The sequence below is a fragment of the Engystomops pustulosus genome, chromosome 1, assembly GCF_040894005.1.
Source record: "Engystomops pustulosus chromosome 1, aEngPut4.maternal, whole genome shotgun sequence".
Taxonomy (NCBI): domain Eukaryota; kingdom Metazoa; phylum Chordata; class Amphibia; order Anura; family Leptodactylidae; genus Engystomops; species Engystomops pustulosus.
Window position 1 is genome coordinate 166,373,942 of NC_092411.1, and position 25,884 is coordinate 166,399,825.

General features: G+C 44.9%; 1 protein-coding gene across 5 annotated transcripts in view; it reads right to left on the minus strand.

Moving 5' to 3' along the window:
* Positions 1–11,469: 11,469 nt before the first annotated feature.
* The window catches only part of REXO1 (RNA exonuclease 1 homolog), a 559,659-nt gene continuing 545,244 nt past the window's right edge, over positions 11,470–25,884 (minus strand). For 3 of the 5 annotated variants that reach the window (XM_072113787.1, XM_072113768.1, XM_072113759.1), the window contains one exon: positions 11,473–13,026. In XM_072113787.1, coding sequence (XP_071969888.1) covers positions 12,938–13,026 — 89 coding nt within the window. In that variant the 3' untranslated portion in view covers positions 11,473–12,937. Of the gene's footprint in view, positions 13,027–25,884 lie in introns of all 5 variants that reach the window. The other 2 variants (XM_072113796.1, XM_072113777.1) reach the window with 2 other exon arrangements.

Below are 25,884 nucleotides of genomic sequence, written 5' to 3' on the forward strand. Positions count from 1 at the left end.
CCAACCAGCGCTGCACGTCACGGATTCCGCACGGACCACTGCGTAAATGAAGACTTGAAGGAAGGAGAAATAATCCAGCGTGCTGCATCCGGATGGTAAAAAAACTTTTTAACTTTATTATGGACCCGTAGTCCGAATCAGAGAAAAATTTGTGATAAAAATACGACTACCGTCGTGGTCACAGCCCAACAGAACAGCAAATAGTATGGGTTAGCCTACTCCGGCCAACGCGTTTCTAGTGTCATCCGACACTCTTAGTCATGGCCTTAACAAGTCCTTCCCGGGCCTTAACAAGTCCTGCCTGGGCCGTAACATGTACTGCTTGGGCCGTAACATGTACTGCTTGGGCCTTAACAAGTCCTTCCAGGGACTTAACAAGTCCTTCCTGGGTCTTAGTAAGTCCTTCCAGGGCATAACAAGTTCTGCCTTGGCCTTAACAAGTCCTGCTCTGACTTTAACAAGTCCTGCCCGAGCCGAAACAAGTCCTGCCAAGGCCTCACCGAATACTGCCAGTACCTTAACAAGTCCTTCACGAGCCTTAACAAGACCTTCCAGATCCTTAATGGGTCCTGCCCGGGTATAATCAAGTCCTGCCCGGGCCTTAACAAGTCTTGCACGGGGCATAACAAGTCCTACCCGAGCTTTATTAAGTCCTTCGCTGGCCGTAACATGTCCTTCCCGGGCCTTAACAAGTCCTTCTCTGGCCTTAACATGTCCTGCCCGGGCCTTAACACGTTCTGCTCGGGCCTTGACAAGTCTAGCCTTAACAAGTCCTAGGCCTTAACAAGTCCTTCCCGGTCCTTAACAAGTTCTGCCTGGGCATTAACACGTCCTTCCTGGGCCTTATCAAGTCCTGTCAAGGCCTTAACAAGTCCTGCCCGAAACTTAACAAGTCCTGCCAGGGGCTTAAGTCCTTCCAGGGTCTTAACATGTCCTGCCTGGGCCGTAACACGTCCTGCTCGGGCCTTAACAGGTCCTTCACGGGCCTCCTATCTTCCAAAAAAAAGTATAATATGCTTAAAAATCATGCTAACGTAAAGAAGACTTTAGGTTAATGTTAGTTATTAAGTTATTTGGGGGATATGACAATCTGCTTGAAAAGTAGAAATTTCCAATGTTTGAAAAAAGCATTTTTTTCAAAATTTTCACCAAATTTCCATTTTTTTCATAACCAAACGCAAAAGTTAACACCCAAATTTTTCACCTAGCATAAAGTACAATGTGTCACGAAAAAACAATCTCAAAATCAGCGGGTTATGTTAAAGCATTCCAAAGTTATCTTCATATGAATTGATACATGTCAAATTTGAAAAATAGGGCCATGTTAGGAAGGTTAAAAGTGGCTTCAGCAGCAAGGGGTTAAACACAAGGATGTAATCAAGCTAAATGGGATGTTTCAAAATTTTTTATGGAGAAATAGGAAAAGTAGAGTATAAGTATAGGTGGGCTGTCATTTCCCGACATAATAACATACATTGGGGAGGTTTTTGCATAATAAGAATGTAAATTTGAAGATTCCAGGTAAAGCACCTATTCTCTTAAGAGATACAAGAGCTGTTTGGAAAATGGTGAGGAGGAAATATCAGCTACCAGCGGATATCTGTCTCTAAGAGATTTTTTTAGCATGTGCAAATGGAAAGGAGAGCAGGGGTGGCTTGTAGCTTGGGAGATGAAGGGTATTCTTAATAACTTAGTGGATAACAGGAAAAGGGAGATAAAAACATTTCAACAAATTAAATTAGATCATGTTCTAGAAGACTCAGAATTTTACTTAATTGTTGCCAATTGCCTCTCCCTATTTTTCCAAGCAGACCTCCCTCCTTGATCTTCCCCTTAATCTGCATGTAATGTAAGAACATTACATGCAGATTATAGGGAAGATCAAGGAGGGAGGTCTGCTTGGAAAGATAGGGAGAGGCAATTGGCAACAATTAATTAAAATTCTCGATGCAAAGGACGGCAACCCTTCAATCGCTAGCATTAGGAAGAATATTTCATCTGACAGTGGCTAGTAAGTGGTCTAGAGATATAATGGATATAACTTAGAAGATGAAGTAGAGTATAGGATCCTGAAAGGTTGGAGGAATACACAAAATATGACTGGTTCAGAAATATTAAGAGAAATGCAATGGAAAATATCAATTAGGGCATATCTGGCATTTAATGTCCCATATGGGAAAAATATTTTAAGTTATAAGAGCGAATGACCTAAGTGCGGAGAAATTAATGCAAAATTAATACACAACCTATGGCAGTGCACAGCAGTTAGGAGCTTATGGAGTATGGCGGAACAGCATTTAAGCTACATCCTGAGAGAAGCAACTAAACTTGATGTATGGCGGTGTATATTTCATTATTATAATTCTGAATACATTAAACATAAGAAAGAAAGGATAAGAAAGGGATAAAATGATAGAATAAACATTTATTGGATTTTTGTTTTTGTATTTGATGTTAACTATGTATATTTATATAAGTAGACACCCAAGAGGGGTCGAAATGTATGTATTTGTGAAGTATTTTCTATAAACTAAAAATAAAAAAGGAGCCCTGCCTGAGCCTTAAGAAATCCTGTCAGGGACTTAAGAAGTACTGCACGGGCCTTAAGAAGCCCTGCCTGAGAATTAAAAAGTCCTGCCCAGGCCTTTAGCAGTCCTTAAGAAGTCCTGGCCGGGCCATAAGAAGTCCTGCCTGGGTTTTAGAAAGTCCTTCCCGGGCCTTAAGAAGTCCTTCCCGGGCCTTAAGAAGTCCTTTCCGGGCCTTAAGAAGTACTGCCCAAGTCTTAAGAAGTCCTGCCCGGGCCTTAAGCAGTCCTGACCGGGACTTTAGATGTACTGTACGGGCCTTAAGAAGCCCAGCCTGAGCCTTTAGAAGTCCTTAAGAAGTCCTGCCCGGGCCTTGAGACGTCCCGCCCAGGTCTTAAGTAGTCCTGCCTGGGCATTAAGAAGTCCTACCCGGGCCTTGAGATGTCCTGCCCGGGCCTTGAGAAGTCCTGCCCGGGCCTTGAGAAGTCCTGCCCGGGCCTTGAGAAGTCCTGCCCGGGCCTTGAGAAGTCCTGCCCGGGCCTTGAAAAGTCCTGCCCGGGCCTTGAGAAGTCCTGCCCGGGCCTAAACAAGTCCTGCCCGGGCCTTAGCAAGTCCTGCCCGGGCCTTAGCAAGTCCTGCCCGGGTTTTAAGAAATCCTTAACAAGTCCTGCCCGGGCCTTAACAAGTCCTGCCCGTGTTTTAAGAAATCCTTAACAAGTCCTGCCCGAGCCATTAGAAGTCCTTAGGAAGTCCTATCCGGGCCTTAAAAACTGCTGCTTGGGCCTTAAGAATTCCTTAAGAAGTCCTGCCTGGGCCTTAAGAAGTTTTGCCCGGGCCTAAAGAAGTCTTGGATGAGCCTTACATAGTACTGCCCGGGCGTTAACAAGTCCTGCCTGGGCCTTAGGTAGTCCTGCCCGGGCTTTAAGTAGTCCTTATGGTCCATAAGAAGTCCTTAACAAGTCCTGCCCAGGCCTAAAGTAGTCCTTCCCGAAACTTATGAAGTCCTTAACAAGTCCTGCTCGGGCCTCTATTCTTTTCCACACAGAAGCAGATGTGGGAGGGGCCTAGCATGCACATGCACAGAACTGACATAGGCAGTTATTTCACATCACTGACTTTAGAGTCTTCTTCCACCTGTGGTGTTCAAGTAGTCCCTGCACTTACTGATCCCCAGCACGACAGGATGCTGTGTGGGACAGTCAGTAGTGGAGACTTCCAGGAGGATGGCAGGACAGCAGTGTGCATGGGGGGACAGTCAGTGAAGATTACAGGAGGATGGCAGGACAGCAGTGTAGCATGGGGGGACAGTCAGTAGTAGAGACTTACAGGAGGACTCCAGGACAGCAGTGTAGCATGGGGGGACAGTCAGTAGTGGAGACTTACAGGAGGATGGCAGGACAGCAGTGTAGCATGGGGGGACAGTCAGTAGTAGAGATTACAGGAGGATGGCAGGGCAGCAGTGTAGCATGGGGGGACAGTCAGTAGTGGAGACTTACAGGAGGACTCCAGGACAGCAGTGTAGCATGGGGGGACAGTCAGTAGTGGAGACTTACAGGAGGATGGCAGGATAGCAGTGTAACATGGGGGGACAGTCAGTGGTGGAGACTTACAGGAGGATGGCAGGACAGCAGTGTAGCATGGGGGGACAGTCAGTAGTAGAGACTTACAGGAGGACTCCAGGACAGCAGTGTAGCATGGGGGGACAGTCAGTAGGGGAGACTTACAGAAGGATGGCAGTCAAAAATCTGATGTAAATACTTTTGTGTAAAAACTACAAAAGTTCTTAAGAAATGATACCTTTATTGGCTAACCAGAAAAATTATATTTGGTGCAAGCTTTCAGGGCACACAGGCCCCTTCTTCAGGCATGGATACAAATGAAGCACTGAGAGAAAAACACAATATTTGAGGGATGTTACAACAAAATAATTAGTACATATGGTGAGACTCAATTAAGATAAGCTGGGGCAATAAAACTAGAGGTTATGTTACACAGAGAAGGGTGATGGGGGGGGGGGGCTAGGATGGCAGGGGTCTGGAGTTAGTCTCTTGTGGGGATTGAAGCGAGTCCATGTAATGGGCCATAAACCTAGGTGCAATATTGAGGCCTTGTGTCAGTGACTGGAAGGTCATCATCAGTTTGAACTCCCAGGTTTTCCTTTCTCTGTTGTCCTTAAAGTCACCTTTCAGTATTAGGACCTTTAAATCCTTCTCGCTGTGGCCTGGTCCAGAAAAGTGTTTTCCCACAGGTGTGTCCATCCACTCACTTATGGTGTGTCTGTGAGAGTTCATCCTGCTCTGAAGTTTTTGTTGGGTCTCCCCAATGTATATATTATTTGTGTGACACCTCATGCACAGTATCATGTATACAACATTGGAGGATTTACAGGAGAATGTGCCTGGGATTTTATACACCTGTTGTGTGTTAGGGATGTGGACTGTGCTTGATGATAGAACATGGGCACAAGTCTTGCATCTTTTGTTATGGCAGGGAAAAGTGCCCGTCTGTGTTGGTGGTGAGAGGGCACTTCTTACCAGGAGATTCCTTATGTTTGGTGGCTGTTTGTAAGCAAGGAGGGGTAGGTCCGGGAATATGTCCTTTAGCCTGTTGTCCTTATGAAGAATGGCTTGGAGATCTGCTACAATTTTCTTTAAAATCTTCATATGTGGGTTGTACATGACCACCAAGGGCACTCTGCACTTGTCCTCTTTCTGTTGGTATTCCAGCAGGCTGCTCCTTGGAATCCTTCTAGCTCTGTGGATCTGTCTATCTATAACCAGGGGGTGATACCCCTGTTGTAAGAATTCGGTTTGGCGGTACTCTGTATGTATTTATATAACATGGTGGTACATTGTATGTATTTTGTACTAAATGGTAGTACGCTGTATGTATTTTGTACTACATGGCGGTACGCTGTAAGTATTTTGTACTACATGGTGGCACGCAGTATGCATTTTGTACTTGTTTATAACTTGTAACTTGTCTATACTTGTTCCTGTGTGTATGTACAGGCGGTCCCCAGGGACTGCCTGTACATACACACAGGAACAAGTATAGACACATGCTTAAAATGGTGTAATAGAACATTGACAAAAAAACAAAACAATAATACAATAAAATAAAGTGAAATGAAATGAAGTCAGATGGTTGGATGGATAGATGTGGTATTGTAATGTGAGTAAAGGTAGAATGAATTACATTAGATTAAAATAATGGTATGAATTAGGAGAGACTGAATTAATTAGATTCATTAAACTCATTATTCATTAAAATCATTAAATTATTAAAATCCATGAATAAAGAATGGCACCAGAATGTCCTCGAAGAGCAGCTTCTCCCAACTGTCCAAGAGCAGTCAACTATGCCTTTTCCAGCATGATGGAGCACCTTGCTATAAAGCAAAGGTGATATCTAAATTGCTCATGGGTCCATGGCCTGGAATCTCCCCAGATCTTAATGCCAATGAGAACTTGCGGTCAATCATCAAGAGACGGGTGGACAAACAAAAAACAACAAATTGTGACAAAATGCAAGCATTGATTGTGCATGAATGGACTGCTATCAGTCAGGATTTGGTTCAGAAGTTGATTGAGAGCATGCCAGGGACAATTGCAGAGGTCCTGCAGAAGAAGGGTCGACACTGCAAATATTGACTTGCTGCATTAACTCATTCTGTCAATAAAAGCTTTTGTTCAATATGATTGAACTTGTATTTCTGTATATGATAAAAACATCTGACAAACACACATAAAAACCAGAGGGCAACAGATCATGTGAAAATATAATATTTTGTGTCATTATCAAAACTTTTGGCCATGACTCTATATAGAAAGGTTAATAGTGGAAATAGGTACTATAAGCGGACAGTTCTCACTGTTCTCACAATTTCATCTATATTTATTAGCAAAAGAATTTTCCATTCTTCATAGACGTAGCATAGGCATAAATACATAATATCTAGAGATTGGCGAAATTGTCAAAATTCGATTCTACACTGTTTGCCTAATTTTTCGAAAAATTTGGTTTGCCATGAATCAAATCATGTCGAATCACGTTAAAAATCAGGTATTTCCTTGGTGCAGAGAGCCTGTTGGGTGTTGTAGAACGTTGTGCCATGGGAGCGTGGTTTGGTCTTCAAACAATGCTGTGTTTTATATGACACGCACATGAAAGCCGCCGCTCTTAGAATTGCTGCACTCTTCAATTCTATGGGCACTTACAGAGGCCAACTTGACCAAATAAGCGAAGCGGGAATGCAGCCTGACAAGGCAACGTTTGAGAGTGGCACAATGACAAATTATTTAGCTGTGAGCAACATGGTAGGCCACAGAGTGGCAAAATGACAAAGTGTGGAGATGGCAGCAGCAGCATGAGGTTATAGAGTAGCATGATGAGACAAACCAGCTGGCTGCGGAGTCCCCTGTGGGTAGTAAACTGTGGAGGACACCGCTGTCCCCTGTCGAATCTTACACAAAAGGAAGAATATTTTAACTTCTGAACATATCCAGCATTAAGGGAATGGGTAAGGGGGGTAGGGAATGGGTAAGGGGGGTAGGGAATGGGGTGGGGGGGGGGATTGTTTTAACTGATCAAAGGGTTTGGGTTTTGATACCTAAATTGGATCCAGATAGTGTTTAGATAATATGGCACACTTGTAACTTGGGTCTATTTAAAGCCTGTTCGAAAACTGTAGCCCAGTGCTGGCCTTCAAAACCAACAGTAATTGCAAGAGTAGGAACATCTCTGGGGTGGCTCACAACATATCTTTGGTCCGACCGCCTTGTCTGTAAGCGGAACAGAAATCCCCAGGTGTAATGAATGTCCCTTTGCCGTAATTTATCCAATAGGGGTTTTAGGGCTCTCCGTTTGAGCAGGGTCAACCGGGACAAATCAGGTAGTAGCTGACGGCTAGCCCCTTGGTGAGTAATGTCCCTGGCTAAACGTGCTTTAGACATGATGGCATCTTTGAGTTGCGGTGCACTCGGCATATAACATCTCTGGGCTGGTCATTCACCGAGGGATGAGCCTGAAGTGAGCAATGGGCTCGGTCCAATCCAGTGGTGTGTCTGCTGGAACTTCAAGTAAGTATTTGGCACAGAGTGTCGTGCAGCAAGGGAGCTTCCACAGTCTCCGGGAGACCTTGTACCCGGATGTTGTTGCGCCGTCCTCTGTTCTCAGCATCATTCAGCTGATTTGCCAGATACTGTAGTTGGTAAGTGTGAGTAGATATGGCAGCATCGAGCGTGAGTGTGAGTGTGTTATGAGCTTCCTTTGTTGAGGAGACCCTAGCAAACAGTTGTTGAACCTCTTGCGGCACCACATTTACCTCTGCAGTATAAGATTTCTCCAATCTGGCCATGTAGCTTTCCATATTGTCCCTAGTGGGAATGGTACGGAGGTGTGGACATCCAGGGAAAAGACTGTAGCAAGTTCACTTTGCCCTGTAGAAGGGACAGGAAGTGGATCCTCACCCTGTGAGGGCCGAGGAGAGGGAGCTGGGGTATGAGCCGAGGGTGTTACCGGCCATTCATCCCCTGTATCTGGCCACAAGACCAGGGAATGGGGAGCCGGCGATGTGGGTTGTATAGAACCGCTGGGTGGGCCTGAAGAGGTTAACCGCCGCTGGAGGCTCACCATCCCTGCTGTTTTGACCCGGTTCTGCTGTTGGTTCTCAACTTCTTCATCCCATGAGGGGCCAGCTAGTGGAGGGAGGTCCACAGAGGTCTCCTCTGCTGCCTGTCATCCTCTCTGCTGCAGATTCTGATGCAGCCTCTGATGAGCCTATGGCTAAAGCAGGGGGAAGGAGGGAGAGTACCTGAGAGTTGCAGCTCTGCTGTGGTAAGGGGCCAGGCTGGCACATCCAGACAGGGGCCTCCGTCAGGGTTTGCAGGTGTCCAGAGGTAGATGAGGTGGTGACGGGATCCTCGGGAACCTGTGTCATGTCAGGGCCATGGCGCACCATTGTGTCGTCGCACTCCACTTCATGTCATTGTGCAGATGAGGGGGTTTCAGTAGTGGCTCGGGCCTCTCCGGCGGCAGTGTTGGCGCGTATACCTTCGCGCTCCTCTCCCCGTCGTTGGAGACCGTGTCGGCAGTCCGCGGCACCCCATCCGATGTGCCCTCCGGTGCCTGAGCCACCATTGCAGGTTCAGCTGCCTCCTCCGGTACATATGGAGCCACAGCCACCATGTCGGGGTTTCGGGTTAAGTCCACGCCGGGGCTAGGCCTCTAAGCCTCTGGCAGAGGACCGGCCAGGCTGTTCTGACGGGGTGTGGGCACCCCCTTTCGCTTCGTCCCCATTGGTATGAAAGGAGACTGCTGGATACGGGCGTTTATCGGCCGATAAACAGGGTGAAGGCAGGAGCGAGGTCAATGTGCAGCCATCTTCCTCCACAGTCAGGACACGCCCCACACAATTATACAATTATGATAATGAAGCTCTGACGCTTCTGTGCCTGGCGCTTGCAAGCACATTAGTTATACACTGCACCAGGGAATGATGTAATCACTGTTCTCCCTGCCAGGCACAATAATCAATTGCTGCATCATCAACAAGCTGCTGTGTATGATTCAGCTCAGGTTGATTAGTCCTGTATTGGCTGTTCAGAAAGGTCAGTGTAATGTGGATCCAGCTTTCCCAAGGTCCTGAATTAAATTATTGTTTTTTCAGCAAAACCACTCAACTCAGAATTAAACAAGATATGGTTCTGCATTAGTGTAGCTACAGCAATCTCATGGTATGTTTGGTTCATAATGCATGAAATCAAGTGGTAGATTTTCTTTAAATAAGCTATATAAATTACCATTTAGTTTGTCAGAGTATTACTCTGTAATTGTGTGTAATAAACTGTTTACACTATGCAAATTACATATTAAATGCTAGTAATTTCTTATACAGCAAAGATGGCGGACTTATGAAGAAGCAATGATACCAGTACTTAAAATAACTGAAAATTGTAAATCAAGGATTAGAGTAGCTAGGTTTAAAGGGCATCTACCACCCACCAGGATGAAGGACTGTTTGCAAATGAGCCTGGGAGGCTCATTTGTATACAGTCTTCCATCCTGGTGGTAGATGTCCTTTAACCCCTTAATGACCGCCCTATCAGCGGTCATTAAGGGTACTTCTTGTGACGCGTACGCCTTTTTACGGCGTCAAGCATGACCCCGGCATGTAAGCGTGTCCCGCATGGATCCGGTCCACCCCCGGTGTGCTTACCGGGGAATCCGATCCCTCCTGCCGCAGCCCTGGGTTCCGACGAGTGACCCGGGGCTTCCTGCTCCTCTTCTTGCTGGGTTCTGCATTCCTGGCAGGACCCGGCTGTAAGTAACTGAGCATGCGTATTGCAGTGTAAAGGCTTGAGCAGGCGATCGGACGATCGCTTGTCCTAGCCAAGAAGTAGAAAATGTAAAAAAGTTAAAAAATAAAAATAAAAAAAAAAGATGAAATCATTTTATTATATAATTAAATAAAGAAAATAAAAGTCCCATAATCTCCCCAGTTACACATGAAATGCAAATAAAGTATATAAAAAACAAAAACACGTACATATTTGGTATCACCGCGTCCGTATCAATCTGTACAATTAATCAATCTTGAACCCGCTAGGTGAACGACGTAAAAAAAAAAAAAAAATCGAAAAACTTCCCGTAATATACAATTTTTCATCAAACACCATCACAAAAATGTTCTAAACAGTGATCAAAAAAAGTTACATTCCCTAATATGATACGACTGAAAAGAACAACTCTTTTCGCAAAAGATAAGCCCTCAACGAGGTCTGATAACAGAAAAATACAGAAGTTATGGCCCTAAAAAGTTGTCAATAGTAAAAACAATGCGATATTCTCCAATATTGGTTTTGCTCAGGAAAATTGAGCAAAGATAAGAAAAACTATATAAATGAGGTATCACCACAATCGTATGCTAAAAAAAAAATGCTAAAAATCCAAAATAAAAATTGATGATTTTGTTTGTGTCCCCCTTGAAATAGTTAATAAAATCTCATGAATAAGCTTTAGACTCCCAAAATGAATTATCTATACATTGTATCTCATCCCGTAAAAAATAAGCCCTCATGTTTGCATTACCAAAAAAAATAAAAATGTTGTACAATGTGACAATACAAATCTGCTGTGAATGGCGCCTCCACTCATTCTATACTCGGCCGTGCGCCCGTACAGAAGTTTACCACCACATATGGGGTACCAGTACACTTGGGAGGAATTGGACATCAAACGTTGCAGTGCGTTTCATCATTTAATTTATTCTGAAAATGTCAGTTTGGCCTAAATGAATGTATTTTCCAAAAAAATTCCATAGTTTCTAAATCACAGGTCCATATTGTTTTAACCCATGTGAAACACTTAAAGGGTTAATGGACTTAATAGAAGTTGTTTTACATACGTCGAGGGGTGAAGTTTCTATATTGGGGTAATTTATGGGGTTTTACTATTATTTAGGTCTTTCAAAGTCACTTGAAAGCTGAGTTGTCCCTCAAAATTTGAGTTTTGGCAATTTTCATGAAAATGAGAAAAATCGCACCTAAAGTTCTGCACCTCATAACATCCTAGAAAAGTGAGAGGATGCATAAAATATCATCTCAACATAAAGCAGACATTCCGTAAATGTAAATTATCAAGCTTTTTGGGTAGTTTTACTTCCTGTCTGGAAAGCAGAACATTTCAAACTTGGAAAATGAAGAATTTTTACAAACTTTTGCCAAATTTTCACTTTTTTTCAGAACGAATCGCAAAACTTATCATTTTATAACTAACATAAAGTACAATGTATCAGGAGAAAACATTCTCAAAATCACCTTGATATGTTAAAGCGTTCCAGAGGTGAAAACTAATCAGGGATGTATGGAGTGGTCCCTTGGAACCTTAAGTCATGTTGTTTCATTATATTCCTCTTGATGGAGTAAAGAGAGGGACACAGCATGTTTAAGAAGATAATTTATAGAACAAAATAACATGGCCTCAGATATACAAGTTATGTGGGTCTTTCAGTACATTTTATAGTACAATAATATTAAGCGCTTTGAGGCAGATTGGAGAAAATAGATTAGAAGGGACTGGCATGGAAACCCCCAGGTTATGGTAGGAAAAAGGTTAAGAATTTTTCTGATTATTTTGTATAACATACTGTATTTCCTTCTTTTCGCATTTTTCACTAAGACTTGAAAAACTAAAAAAATTGATCCCTCGACAGTCACTTTGTACTGAACATTTTATATGCTATGCTTATAACCTGTTTATTTTCTTGTATAAGTTTTCAGACTAGTAGAAATCATAATTTCAAGGAAAAAATCTAATTAAAAAATCATTAACTGATTACCAATTGTTCCATCAGTCCATATGAGACACATCATAATCTATAACTTCTGGTCCTGGCTAGTCCTTCCACCAAACTGGAGGTAAATTGGTATGTGGACTATGTTTTACTTTAACTTAATTTTCAGAAGTTTTTATGGGATTCTAACAACTGCTCAAAGGACATCTACCACCGGGATGAAATGCTGTATGCAAATGAGCCTTAGGGGCTGCAGACTCTATTAACACCTATGGAGCATGGAGCCCCTCAGGCTCATTGCACACAGTCCTTCATTCTGGTAGATGCCCTTTAAATTGAGGTCTGCCCCATAAGTGTAATGCTCTAAAGCTGAACCATCCTCCAAATAAACAAAGCTTATTTTCTTATGGATTATCCACATAGAATAAGCCCTTATCATAAGAGGAATCTAGATATTTATTTTTACATTTTTAAATACAAACATTCAATGAATAACTAAAACTAACCTAAAGGGTGTTTGTTTTGGTTCTAAAATTAGACATTGAACCTCTATCCTGCACCCCAAAAAAGGTTTGTACTATATTTATCAATTTCGCGTCTTAGTTGTTGTCCTACTCTTCCTACTGATCAGAACATATGATAATAGAAAGCAATCAGCACCTTCTCTAGCAATATTTCACCGATTTTCATTGCATTGTGACAGCAGTAAACAGAAGTATTATACCCTGTATGGACATCATATCAGCAACTGCTATGTAAACAGAGCTAGGAAAAGTGTGGACCAACATCATAGGTAGAAGATTTTTATAAATTCTGACCAAATTTTATAAACTGTTTAAAGTTGGCTTGCAAGCAAAAATGTAATAAACAAATATTATAAGTGTTTTAATTTGTTGCTGAGGGATTTTCATTCTAACAGAAAAAAAACAAAGATGTATACAAAGAATATATATAAAAATGTATAAACACTTTAGTCCCCATGTAAAACAGATTACATGCATTATGTTTTGAAAGCTATGAATTCACAAGTAGAATTGGTAGCAGTTCATTGTAAAATTTCTCCAACTGAAATTTTTGTGGACATAATTATGTGCACTTGTAAAACCGGAAAAGTGGATCATCGTTTCACTTTAGCATCCTCTTTAATACGCCAGATCATCAGCTCCATACAAGAACATGCATCTTCACTAGAGTCATGTCCTTCCACTATAAAGAAAAATAAAAAGTAGGTAATTAAACATCTATCAAATGCAATTTAAATAAAAACAGTGAACTACTAGATATAGTCTTGACTTGATAAAATTTACCATATACCTTATATACTCGAGTATAAGCCTAGTTTTTCAGCACAAAAAAATGTGCTGAAAACCCAAACTCGGCTTATACTCGAGTAAAAAATATATAAGTTTTACCAGGTTTTTGTGGTAAAATTAGGGGCCTCGGCTTATACTTGGGTCGGCTTATACTCGAGTATATACGGTAATATGGGGTATATTTATGTAGTATTCTAGGGGTATATTTATATAGTAACAGGGGTATATGTATATATGCTCAAAAAAATAAAGGGAACACTTAAACCGCACAATAACTCCAAGTAAATAAATCTTCTGTGAAATCAAACTGCCCACTTAGGAAGCAACTACGTTGGCAATTATTGGCAATTTGCACACTCAATAAAGGAATGGTTCTGCAAGTTGGGACCACAGACCACTTTTCTTTACCTATGCTTTCTGGCTGATGTTTTGGTCAATTCTGAATGTTGGTGGTGCTTTCACCCCCGTGGTAGCATGAGATGGACTCTACAACCCACAGAAGTGGTTCAGGTAAGGCAGCTCATCCAGGAATGCACATCAATGTGAGCTGTGGACCAGAAGGTTTACTGTGTGTGTCAGTATAGCGTCCAGTGGCACTACCAGAAGACAGGCCAGTATACCATGAGACATGGAGGTGGCAGTAGGGAGGCTGCAACACAGCAGCAGGACACCTATCTCCACCTTTGTGCAAGGAGGAACAGGAGGAGCTCTACCAGAGCCTTCCAAAATGACCTGCAGCAGGCCACAAATGTGCATGCGTCTACAAAAATGGTTAGAAACCAACTTCATGATGGTGGTATGAGGGCCCAACGTTCAGAAATGAGGGTTAGCTCACAGCCCAACACCGTGCAGGACGCTTGGCATTTGCCAGAGAAACAAGGATTGGCAAATTTGCCACTGGCGCCCTGTACTCTTTTTTTTTTTTTAAAGATTTTATTTTTTTCATTTTCCAAAATTACAACAATACACAAAAGGCAACAACATCCGCCTCAGGGTAGTATAAGGCACAATCATAAAGTTAGGGTTAGCAGCACAAAGATATCACAAATAGAGAAAAACATCAGTCAGTAATGCAATAACAAACCCGTATTTCCTCACTGGAGGAAACCCCTTCCCCAAGGTAGGGTAATGCTCACTCACTCCCTCATTCACACCTCAGACACACAGAGCTATCCCTCCTCCTCTCCTGAAGCAGTCTGAGCGGTCACACACACATCCCAGATCAAGGAAAAACGGTCCGGAGCACCTCTAGCAGTGTAAGTGAGTTTGTACTTTGGAAGTTCCACATTAATCAGTGAAATCCATTTGGCCAAGGTGGGGAGCTTAGGAGGCTTCCAATTTAGCAAAATAACCTTCCTACCATAAAACATTAACAGACGGAACAAAACCCGTCTCCTACTAGGCCCAGGAGACACACCCGAGGGGAGCAGACACCCGGAAGACCCAGACGCCCATTGATGTAAGAATGAATGCCCACCCAATAATCCTGAATGGGTGGGCATTCCCAAACCATGTGGAAGAAGGTACCCATACCCTCCCCGCACCTAGAACAGACAGCCAAGGGGAGTCTATGCATCTGGTGTAGCCGCAGAGGGGTCAAGTACACTCTGTGCAACCACTTAACTTGTATCAACTGGTCTCGGGCACTAATAACTGTTGATATCTCTTTGCCATGCATGGAAACTTCTCTCAGCAGGAGAGGGTTGGGAATCCAACAGTTGTTTATAGAAGGTGGAGGTGGGTTTCCCAAGGTCCTTAGTTCTAGCAATGACCTCCATGGGACAATGCTCCAATTTTAATCCCTCCCTCCCAAATTGGACCCCCAGTGCATGGCGCAATTGCAGATATCTGTAGAAGGCTGTTGGAGCCAAATTAAATTCTTGGCTAAGGGATGCAAAGGTTCTAAGACACCCATTCTGGTACAAGTGAACCAAATATTTAATCCCCTTATGTGCCCAAAACTCAAAGTCTGGCAGAGATCTCAGCTCAGGCAGGAAGGGGTTACACCACAAGGGAGTTACTGGAGACCAGGCCCCAGAGTCATCCCCCTGATAATCCACTACTCTGTTCCATACTGTCACAGTTGCTACCATATTTGATGTATAGTAAGGCCCATGAACCTTCCCTCCCCTGTAAACAAAGTTGGTTAGTGCCTCGTACGAGCCCACAAGTGCCGCTTCTAGGACTATCGCAGGGTTATTGGAGTCCGCCTTTATCCACCACATTGCATATGTCAATTGTAACGCCTGGTAATAGTTGTGCATATGGGGTAAAGCTAGTCCTCCTCTGTCTGTCGGGGCCTTCAGCGTTTCCCTTGCAATTCTCGGTGGACTAGTCCCCCACAGAAATGGGGTCAGGAGCTTGTCAATGGCTAAGAAATGGGACAGCAGTGCCAGAGCAGTTCGGTAGAGGTAGAGGAGTTTAGGCAGAAGGACCATCTTGAAAATATTGACTCTACCTACTAGAGATAGAGGGAGATTCTCCCAAGCTTTGAGCTTTGCGGTTACATGTTGCATAGTAGGAAACAAATTTAGGGATGAAATATCCCCAGGTAAGTGAAATGGTCCACCACCATGAGATTGGAAGACCGAGAGATTAGATTAGGGTCAAAATCATCCACCATAAGAAGGGCGGATTTGTGCCAGTTGACCCTTGTCCCTGAAAAGCACATGAACTCATTCACCACTGCCAGCAAGGCGTCAAGCGAGGGACCCAGGTCAGCTAGGTAGACCAGTAAGTCATCTGCGTAAAGAGATAGCTTTTCAGTGATGCCAGCGATATTCCAACCCTCGATTGCTGTGCTACTATTAATCAGTGTGGACATGGGCTCCAGCACGAAGGCAAAAAGCAAAGGGGAAAGTGGGCATCCCTGTCTAGTTCCCCTACCCAGCCGAAAGTACTCAGATAGGTATCCATTGACCCACACTCTTGCAATGGGCCTATGGTAGAGAAGCCGGAGCCACTTGACAAACCCAATTGGAAAGCCCAGTCTATCAAGCACCTCCCACATGAAGCCCCATTCAACCGAATCGAATGCCTTTTCATTATCCAGGGAAGCTATTACCCTCTGCCCTCTATTGTCATGGGATACCTGGAGATTGGTGAATAATCTCCTTAAATTAATATCCCTACATTTCCCTGGCATAAAGCCCGATTGGTCCACAGAGACAATTGACAGTATGATCGTGCTTAAGCGTATTGCCAATACTTTGGCCAGTATCTTTGCGTCTAGGTTTATTAAAGATATTGGCCTGTAAGAGCTGCATTGGTCAGGGGGTTTGCCTGGTTTGTGTATGACCACTATGGTGGCCTCATGGAAGGTTTCGGGAAGCTCAGACACTTCCCAAGCATACTTGAAGGTCGCTAGTAACCTTGGGCTAATCTCCTCCACCTGTCTGCTGTACCACTCCACTGGAAACCCATCTGGGCCCGGTGCTTTACCGAGAGAGGAAATTGCATGTGCTATCTCCTCAACCGTCAAGGGGGCCCCAAGGAAATCTCTATCTGCCACAGATGATCTCGGGAGAGACATGGTGTTTAATGGGAGATCTACCTTAGAGGCGTAAAGTCCGGAGTAGAACTGAACAAACTGAGCGCATATACCGACTGGGTCCGTTACAGTGAATCCCAATTGGTTAGAGATGACAGCCACCACTGTTTGGGGGGTCTCAACCCTAGACAAATATGCCAATGTCTTTCCTCCTTTGTCCCCATCAAAGATACTTTGTCTCCGATTCAGCCTTTTTTTATGTGGTATATTCTGTCAAGTGTAAGTCATATTGTCTCTGTAGCCCCAACCATGCTTCTCTAGCTGCGTCGGTCTGTTGCATCTGATAAGTCTGTTCTGCCTCAAATAAGTCAGCTTCAAGCTTAGTGCGTGTAAGCCACAAGTCCACTCTATGTGCTGCGATCGCTCCAATAAGAACCCCCTTAAGGACCGCTTTGTAAGTATCCCACTCCGTTAACGGATTAGTGGACCCCTCATTATTAATCCAGTACACTTCATTCTCTGTCTGACAGCTCACCTTCACTGGTATAACATCTAGCCAGTAAGGGTTCAGTCTCCACATCCACCCTGGGTTACTAAGGGGTTGTGAAAGAGAAACCAGCAGGGGAGCCCTGGGGAAGGTATCTCACTTCTGCCACCTGGGTCAGGAGATCCCAGCTCGCGAACGCCAAGTCAATCCTAGATAGTGAGTGTGTCGCAGGAATGTAGCAAGAGAACTGGGAGGCCTCCGGGTGTCGCCAACTCCAGACCTCTATCAAGTTAAGGGCCTGCGCCGAGAGTACTCGGGATTTATCATGTCTATGAGAGGGATGGAGGCGGTCTTTTTGCGGGTCTAACGTAGCATTGAAACCCTAGAATAATATATGGGGATTGGGGATACAGTGCAATTTTAGTCATCAGCTTTCTCAGTACTGAAATCTCAAAGGGAGGGGAGACATAGACTCCTGCCACCACGTAAAGGATACCTCGTATTGAAGCATGGAGGACTACAAAGCTCCCCGAGGGATCTAAGTGCACCGTGTGTAACTGAAAGGGAAGAGATTTACTCACTAGGATCGATACCCCCCTAGCATGAGTTGAGTGAACGGAGTGATATGCGTGTCCAATCCAAGGACCCCTCAAATTCTTAAAGGTTGGACTTGATGGACTTGCGTCTCCTTCCAGCCTTATATACTATGACTATGAAAATGCATCTCCTGAAAAATAAGTATATCAGGGTTATGGGTTTTGAGAAAATTAAATACAAGAGCTCTCTTGATCTTACAGTTTAGGCCTCGGACATTCCAGGAGACAATCTTACATCCAGCCATAATACACACAGCAGAAGATTACGGGATAGCTCTCAGCATCCATTCCCACCTGCATCGCTTCAACCACACCTCATTCTTCCCAGCACACATACCACACATTCGCCTCACACAAGCCATATATACAACCTGTAACCAAGAATACCCCTCTCCCCCACCCTGCCCATACCAGCCCAACCCGGTCGGGCCTAAAGACCCTGAACTAGTAATAAATTTGGTCATACTTGAACTTAACTTGCGGTGTACCTATCTACACCATAACAAGACAACCGCCTACTCTTGCAGAGAGAGGAGCTCCTATCTAGTAGTCCTGTCTCTAAGTTCTCCCTACACTCAAGTTGGAGAGGGAGAGCTCCAAGCAGGATCAACTATAATCCTGCTGCCAAAAAAAAAGAAAGAAAAGGGGGACTTACTACAGAATGTGGATCCTGACAAGTTAACCCCTGGAAACTATAAATGAGGATACCAGAATATCCCCCCCCCCCATCTAGTGTTCTCGTACAACACCTACCCTTTGCGGCGTGCCGCCGCCAGAACACCATCTCTGTCTTTATAGTTTAACAGCTTCAGGATGAAGGGCCGGGGTGGGGACCCCACAGGTAATGGACGGGTGGGGATGCGATGAGCGCGCTCCACCACAAAGCACTGTGACAGGGATAACTGAGGAAACAAGTCTTCAATTAACTTTTCCACAAATACTTCCGGGTGCGTCCCCTCCACTCTCTCAGGAAGCCCCAGGATCCGAAAATATTATTCCTGCAATTACGATTCTCAGCATCCTCTGCTCTCTGGAATTGGCGGAGTCCTCCACTTCTCCCAAACGGCGTTCAACCTCAGATGTCCTATCTCGTAATTTTTCGAAGTCGCAGCGCGACATGATCATGAACATGATCAATTTCATAGTAAGCGAAGCCTGGCACGCAGCAATGGCCGCCATAATCATTTGCGTGTCAGAGTTTGCAGTCGCAGACTTCCCTTCATGTTGCGTAGGGCTTTGTTGGCTCATCGTGGGGGTGCTGGAGTCCCTGACCCCCGCTCTCTTGGTGACTGATTTAGGGCCCATACAGAGGGTGTGCTCAATACACTGCAGCCAATGGGTGCGTTCGCACAGTAGCAACAGCAGAGTCACGGGAGTAGCGGAGCTCGCTGTCTCTCTATAGCCTCAAGTGGAAAGAGCAGTTGATGTAGCAGGGTTCACTGTGTCACTATAGCATTAGCTGGATGGAGAGAGCTGGAAATGTATCAGAGTTCACTGTGTCACTATAGCATTAACTGGGGGGAGCTGTAAATGTAGCAGAGTTCACTATGTCACTGTAGCATTAGCCAGGTAAGGCTGAGGATGTAGCATAGTTCACTGTGTAACTGTAGCATTAGCCACATAAGGCTGAGGATGTAGCAGAGTTCACTGTGTAACTGTAGCATTAGCCACATAAGGCTGAGGATGTAGCAGAGTTCACTGTGTCACTGTAGCATTAGCCACATAAGGCTGAGGATGTAGCAGAGTTCACAGGACAGATTGTGCAGAGCTCACAGGACACACACTGGCCAGAACAGCAGAGAGATAACGGATGACTGCTATTTGTGCTCTCAGCAGCCAGACAGCAGAGAGGGCACACACTTCTTTCCCCTTAGCACTCTCCCAATAGGCAGCAGAAAGGGCAGAGATGAGGTTGAGGCTGGATCCAGGCAGAGTCAGGCTATTGGGCAGGCAGCTGCAGTGCTGGGCACAGGACACTAAAATGACAGCGCCCGCCGCTCGGCCACCCACAGTCTTTAAACCGCTGCTGCAGAGGATCGCGAGGACGGCTAGGGCAGGAGGCTTGTTAATCCAGCGGGCAGGGGGCCCAAAGCTCCTTTCCTCCCCTCAGGGCAGCACCCGGGGACCAGGCCTCAGGATTGGGTGCACCAAGATGGCGGCCGCGGCTAGGCCAGAGCGTCGCCAGGCCGCAGCAGTGACTGCCCAGGAACAGCCCCAGTGGGGACCCGACGGTCTGATCCCCAAGGACGCCCAAAGGGAACCGGAGGCACCCGATGACGACCGGCCCTCGGCCAGGTAAGCAGACCAGACGCAGGATGGGGGAGGTAGGCCACAGGCCGCAGATGTGGACAAGGCCCGGGTGTAATATTCAGCTCTCCAGGGATTCAAACTCCCATCAGTTCCCCACCACAAGAGAGTTGGGGATCAGGCCGGTAAATGGGGCAGTGCCAGTCGACGGGGGCAGCAGGATTATTCAGGATTCTTCCAGGAGTAGACAGAGCTCACTAACCGCACGTCTTACTCCATCAGCAGCAGGCTACGCCCCGCCTCCCTGTACTCTTCACAGATGAAAGAATGTTCACACCGAGCACATGTGACAGTCTGGAGATGCATGGATAGCAATCTGCTGCCTACAATATTCAGCATGACCGGATTGGCAGTGGGTGGCATTTCAGGTCTGGAAGTAATGCTGTGGGGTGGCATTTTTTTTGGGAGGGCCACACAGCCCCCCATGTGATTGCCAGAGGTAGCCTGACTAAGATCCTCAGACACCTTGTGAGACCAAATTCTGCTGCAGCTGGCCCTGGATTCCTCCTAATTCAGGACAACGCTAGACTTCATGTGGCTAGAGTGTGTCAGCAGTTCCTGCAAGATGAAGGCATTGAAACTATGGACTGGCCCACTCGTTTACTATACCTGAATCTGATTGAGCACGACATCATGTCTCGCTCCATCCACCAATGTCACGTTGCACCACAGACTGTCTCAGGAGTTGTGGGATGCTTAAATCCAGGTATAGGAGGAGTTCCCTCAAGAGCCTGTAGTGCGATTTTCTATCTTTATTTTGTGTATGACTCCAAATCCAGGCCTTCATTGGTTTATAAATATGATTTCCATTGATGATTTATTTTGTTGCACATTCAACTTACTATAGAACAAATTATTCAAATTTTTTATAATTACTCATTTTTGGAGGGAATGCTCCCATTGTCAATGAGAGAAGCTGTTATCATCCTATGCTAAAGGAGGGGAAGAATCCCTTAGCTATGGATAAATATATGCCGATCTCTGAATACTGATTATAAATTGGTGGCAAATAGAATTCGATAGATAATTTGTACAGTAGTACATGAAGATCAGATTGGTTTTATTAACATCCTTAATATCTGGTGGGATTTTCAGACCCCTTGTGAGGTCCAGTGTCGCATGTTATGGTGTCGCTCGATGTAGTCAAGGCTTTTGACTGCATCTAGTGGGACTATATTTGGTTAACCCTTAAAAGAATGGGGTTTGGGTTCCAATTTATCTCCTGGATCTCAGCTGCGTGGCAATTATATAGGATGGCGAACCTTTCAGAGACCAAGTGCCCAAACTGCAAACCTAAGTCCATGTAAAGAAAGACTAACATACAGTGAGGAATATTACCACCACACGGCGAGAGCCGCCACCGCCACGCGGCTAGGGCCGCCACCGCCACGCGGCGGGGGACGCCACCGCCACTGACCTGCGGGCACTGACCTGCTGCTCAATAGTGCTGCCGTAGACACAGCAGCAGGTCAGTGCCCGCAGGTCAGTGGCGGTTGTGTCCCTCGCAACCGCCACACAGCCAGGGACTCACCCGCCACACAGCCAGGGACTCACCCGCCACACAGCCAGGGACTCACCCGCCACACAGCCAGGGACTCACCCGCCACACAGCCAGGGACTCACCCGCCACACAGCCAGGGACTCACCCGCCACACAGCCAGGGACTCACCCGCCACACAGCCAGGGACTCACCCGCCACACAGCCAGGGACTCACCCGCCACACAGCCAGGGACTCACCCGCCACACAGCCAGGGACTCACCCGCCACACAGCCAGGGACTCACCCGCCACACAGTGAATCATTTTCTGCTACATAATAATTATTATCTCCATATCCTGATTAATCTTACACCAATAGAGTGACAGTAGTCCTGAGCAGGGGTGGGGGCTATGATGCTTTAGCTGCTCATGGAGAGAAGCTGTTATCATCCTATGCTAAAGGAGGGGAAGAATCCCTTAGCTATGGATAAATATATGCCGATCTCTGAATACTGATTATAAATTGGTGGCAAATAGAATTCGATAGATAATTTGTACAGTAGTACATGAAGATCAGATTGGTTTTATTAACATCCTTAATATCTGGTGGGATTTTCAGACCCCTTGTGAGGTCCAGTGTCGCATGTTATGGTGTCGCTCGATGTAGTCAAGGCTTTTGACTGCATCTAGTGGGACTATATTTGGTTAACCCTTAAAAGAATGGGGTTTGGGTTCCAATTTATCTCCTGGATCTCAGCTGCGTGGCAATTATATAGGATGGCGAACCTTTCAGAGACCAAGTGCCCAAACTGCAAACCTAAGTCCATGTAAAGAAAGACTAACATACAGTGAGGAATATTACCACCACACGGCGAGGGCCGCCACCGCCACGCGGCTAGGGTCGCCACCGCCACGCGGCGAGGGACGCCACCGCCACACGGCGGGGGACGCCACCGCCACTGACCTGCGGGCACTGACCTGCTGCTCAATAGTGCTGCCGTAGACACAGCAGCAGGTCAGTGCCCGCAGGTCAGTGGCGGTTGTGTCCCTCGCAACTGCCACACAGCCAGGGACTCACCCGCCACACAGCCAGGGACTCACCCGCCACACAGCCAGGGACTCACCCGCCACACAGCCAGGGACTCACCCGCCACACAGCCAGGGACTCACCCGCCACACAGCCAGGGACTCACCCGCCACACAGCCAGGGACTCACCCGCCACACAGCCAGGGACTCACCCGCCACACAGCCAGGGACTCACCCGCCACACAGCCAGGGACTCACCCGCCACACAGCCAGGGACTCACCCGCCACACAGCCAGGGACTCACCCGCCACACAGCCAGGGACTCACCCGCCACACAGCCAGGGACTCACCCGCCACACAGTGAATCATTTTCTGCTACATAATAATTATTATCTCCATATCCTGATTAATCTTACACCAATAGAGTGACAGTAGTCCTGAGCAGGGGTGGGGGCTATGATGCTTTAGCTGCTCATGGAACAAATATTGGGGATTGGGGAATACAATTTGGCAGGGGGTGTGTAGAGCAAAGTGTGTATTGTAGTGTGGAGGGTATGGAGCCAAGGTGACTTTTGGATCAAATCACAACATATGACAACATCTTTTGCCACATATATACACTTCCCTTGGTCCGGAGCTCTGGGTAGCTGTGCCATGCTGTCAGTGAGGGCAGTGTAGTGCACCCCGGGGTCACTGGCAGCATAGCACAGAGACAAGAGATCTGGGCCAAGGGCAGTATACACGTGGCCATGGATATCTATCATACAGGGCAATTTGGGACACTAAACAATAAGGACCTATAGTTGTTCAGTGTCCCAAAGCTGCTTGACAGGTCCAACTTTGAACACTCAGCTGCTGCCTTTGAAAACCACACAGAGCAGTTCCTGCCCTCCTCTCTCCTACTCAGGGGCTACACATATACCTTACCTGTACTCAGCTGCATCTGTGGCCATTCTGCCTCACTCTCCTCGTTTTTGGGCTGCAGGAGAGGAGGGGGAGGGAGTGGAGGGGCGGGCACTGACCTGCTGCTGTGTCTACGGCAGCACTATTGAGCACGGAGCAGTTCAGGATGCAGCCTAAAGGGAGATAGATCACTGGAGCTCTCGGAGATCAGCAGCTTCTCCTGCTTGCCGAAGCTTCACTGATCAATAAATAGATGGCGGGGGAGATGGTGCGTGTGCCCTTTCTGGCACGCGTGCCATAGGTTCGCCACCACTGATATAGGAGGCCAAAGAAAGGTTGTTTTTTTCCACCTTTGCTGTTTGCAATTGCTCTAGAGCCACTGGCATGCTGCCTCATTAGACAGATTACAATTTTATGATGTGCTACTTTTAAAGGATCATTCTGATAATATGTTACAGGTGGCAATACATCATGGAAAGATGCCGGGCATACTGGAGCAGGTCTTCCTATCACCTGCTGGATTATATATCAAAGAAGTTACTTAATTTAGAGTCATTAAAAAATAAATATCTTGGTATAATGATTAGTAATAGTTTAGGTGATTTCACTGAGCTGAATGAAAGCCTCTGCTTTATAAAATAATAAAAATGTGGGGATCGTGAAAAAATTTATTTCACAGGCAGACTACTCTTAAGATGTGGATTGTGCCCCAAGCTCACGCTGTATTTTAGAATATCGCCCAGGTAATTACCCAGAAATATTAGGAAACATGACTCTCTTACAAGGAAATTGTTATGGAGATGAAAGAAAGCATGTAAAAATTTAAGTAATTATATGCACAGTAGTAAAGGGGGTTTAGCCGTCCCAGATTTTGGGAATACTTTATATCTGCACTGGTCAAAAATATTTTGACGATGCAGATAAAATAGGATACATTTTGAGAGAAAAATACCAATATTTGAGTTACTATAATAATTGAAGCTAAATAGAGTCAAGAGTGTTCAGTGGAGAGGAATTCAAAGATATATTTTCACTATTTACTTTAATGAAATGGGTTTGGGAGGAAGTAAAACTTTAATTAGGTTTCGACCCCTTAAAGACTTGGCCGTTTTGCACCTGACACGGCCCTTTTTTTAAAAAAAATCTGATGTGTGTCATTTTAACTTTGAAATGCTGTAACATAACCTGGTAATTTTGAGATTGTTTTTTCGTGACACTTGAACTTCATGTTTGTTGAGAAATGTAAGCAATATATTTAGTATTTATTTATGAAATAAATGGAAATCTGGCAAAAATTTTGAAAAAAACAAGGTTTCCCAATTTAAAAATGTTCTACTTTTTGGAAACAGTCATCTCACCAAAATAATATATTATATTGATATTTTCCTTATGTCTGATTTAACTTGGTATCATTTTTCAAACACCCTTTCTTGGGAAGTTTGTTAACCCTATGAGCGTTTCATGAGGGTGAAAAATATACAAAAATCAATTACAGAAATGTAATTTTAGCTAACAATATATTCATTCAAAACTAAAATTTGCACATTCACAAAGGGTTAAAAAGGAAAATACAATTTAGAATCTAAAGTGCAATTCCTCCTGAGTATGCCAATACCGATTTTGTCACTGTACACTGCTGTACGGGCACAGGTGAGCCCAACAAGTGACACCATTTTGGAAAGTACACCCCTTGAAGAATTTAGCAAAGTGTAAAATGCGTATTTGCCAGTAAAGGTGTTTGATTTAATTAGGCCCTAAAAAGGAGAAACAAAAATTTGACTATAAGTCACTTTTACCCCTAATTTTTATAGCCACTAGGGCTACAAAATGTAATAACCTCCAAAAATGTGTACTATTTCGCCCAGATGTAGGAGTGCCCCACATGTGTATATAAAATGTTGTATAGGCGCACAGTAGAGAGAAAGAGGGATGTTTGCCTTTTAGAATCCAAATTTGACAGAAATCTTTTACATGCATTTGTGGAGCCCTAATGGTACAAAACAGAGGAAAAAAACAAAAAGTGACCCTAGTTTTTGGATGCACACTCCTTAGAGAAATTATCAAGGTTTAATACGTGGTGTAGTGTAATACGCGTGGTTAAATGAATTAGTAGTTTGTGATTCCCGTTATGCAATGCCCTGTATGCGGTGCCCGTTATGTGATGCCTACTTTGTGCTACTGTGAAATGTCAGCTCTCTGATTAGGAAGCCATGTTTCCTGTCGTGAGAAAGACCCTACATGTGATCCTAAACACTAGTCAGAAAATACAGCAGGGCTCCAGAATGATAAAGCACTTGTACTATATATAAATAATAATAAATTCAAAACTTGGAGAATTATAAGGGATGTGCTAACAAATCCAGAGGCTTGGAAGAGAAATAGAAACCTACATAAAAAACTTAAAACCAACAAGTGACTCTAGTTTGCAGACTACATCCTGCAATGAAATAATCAAAGCTGAT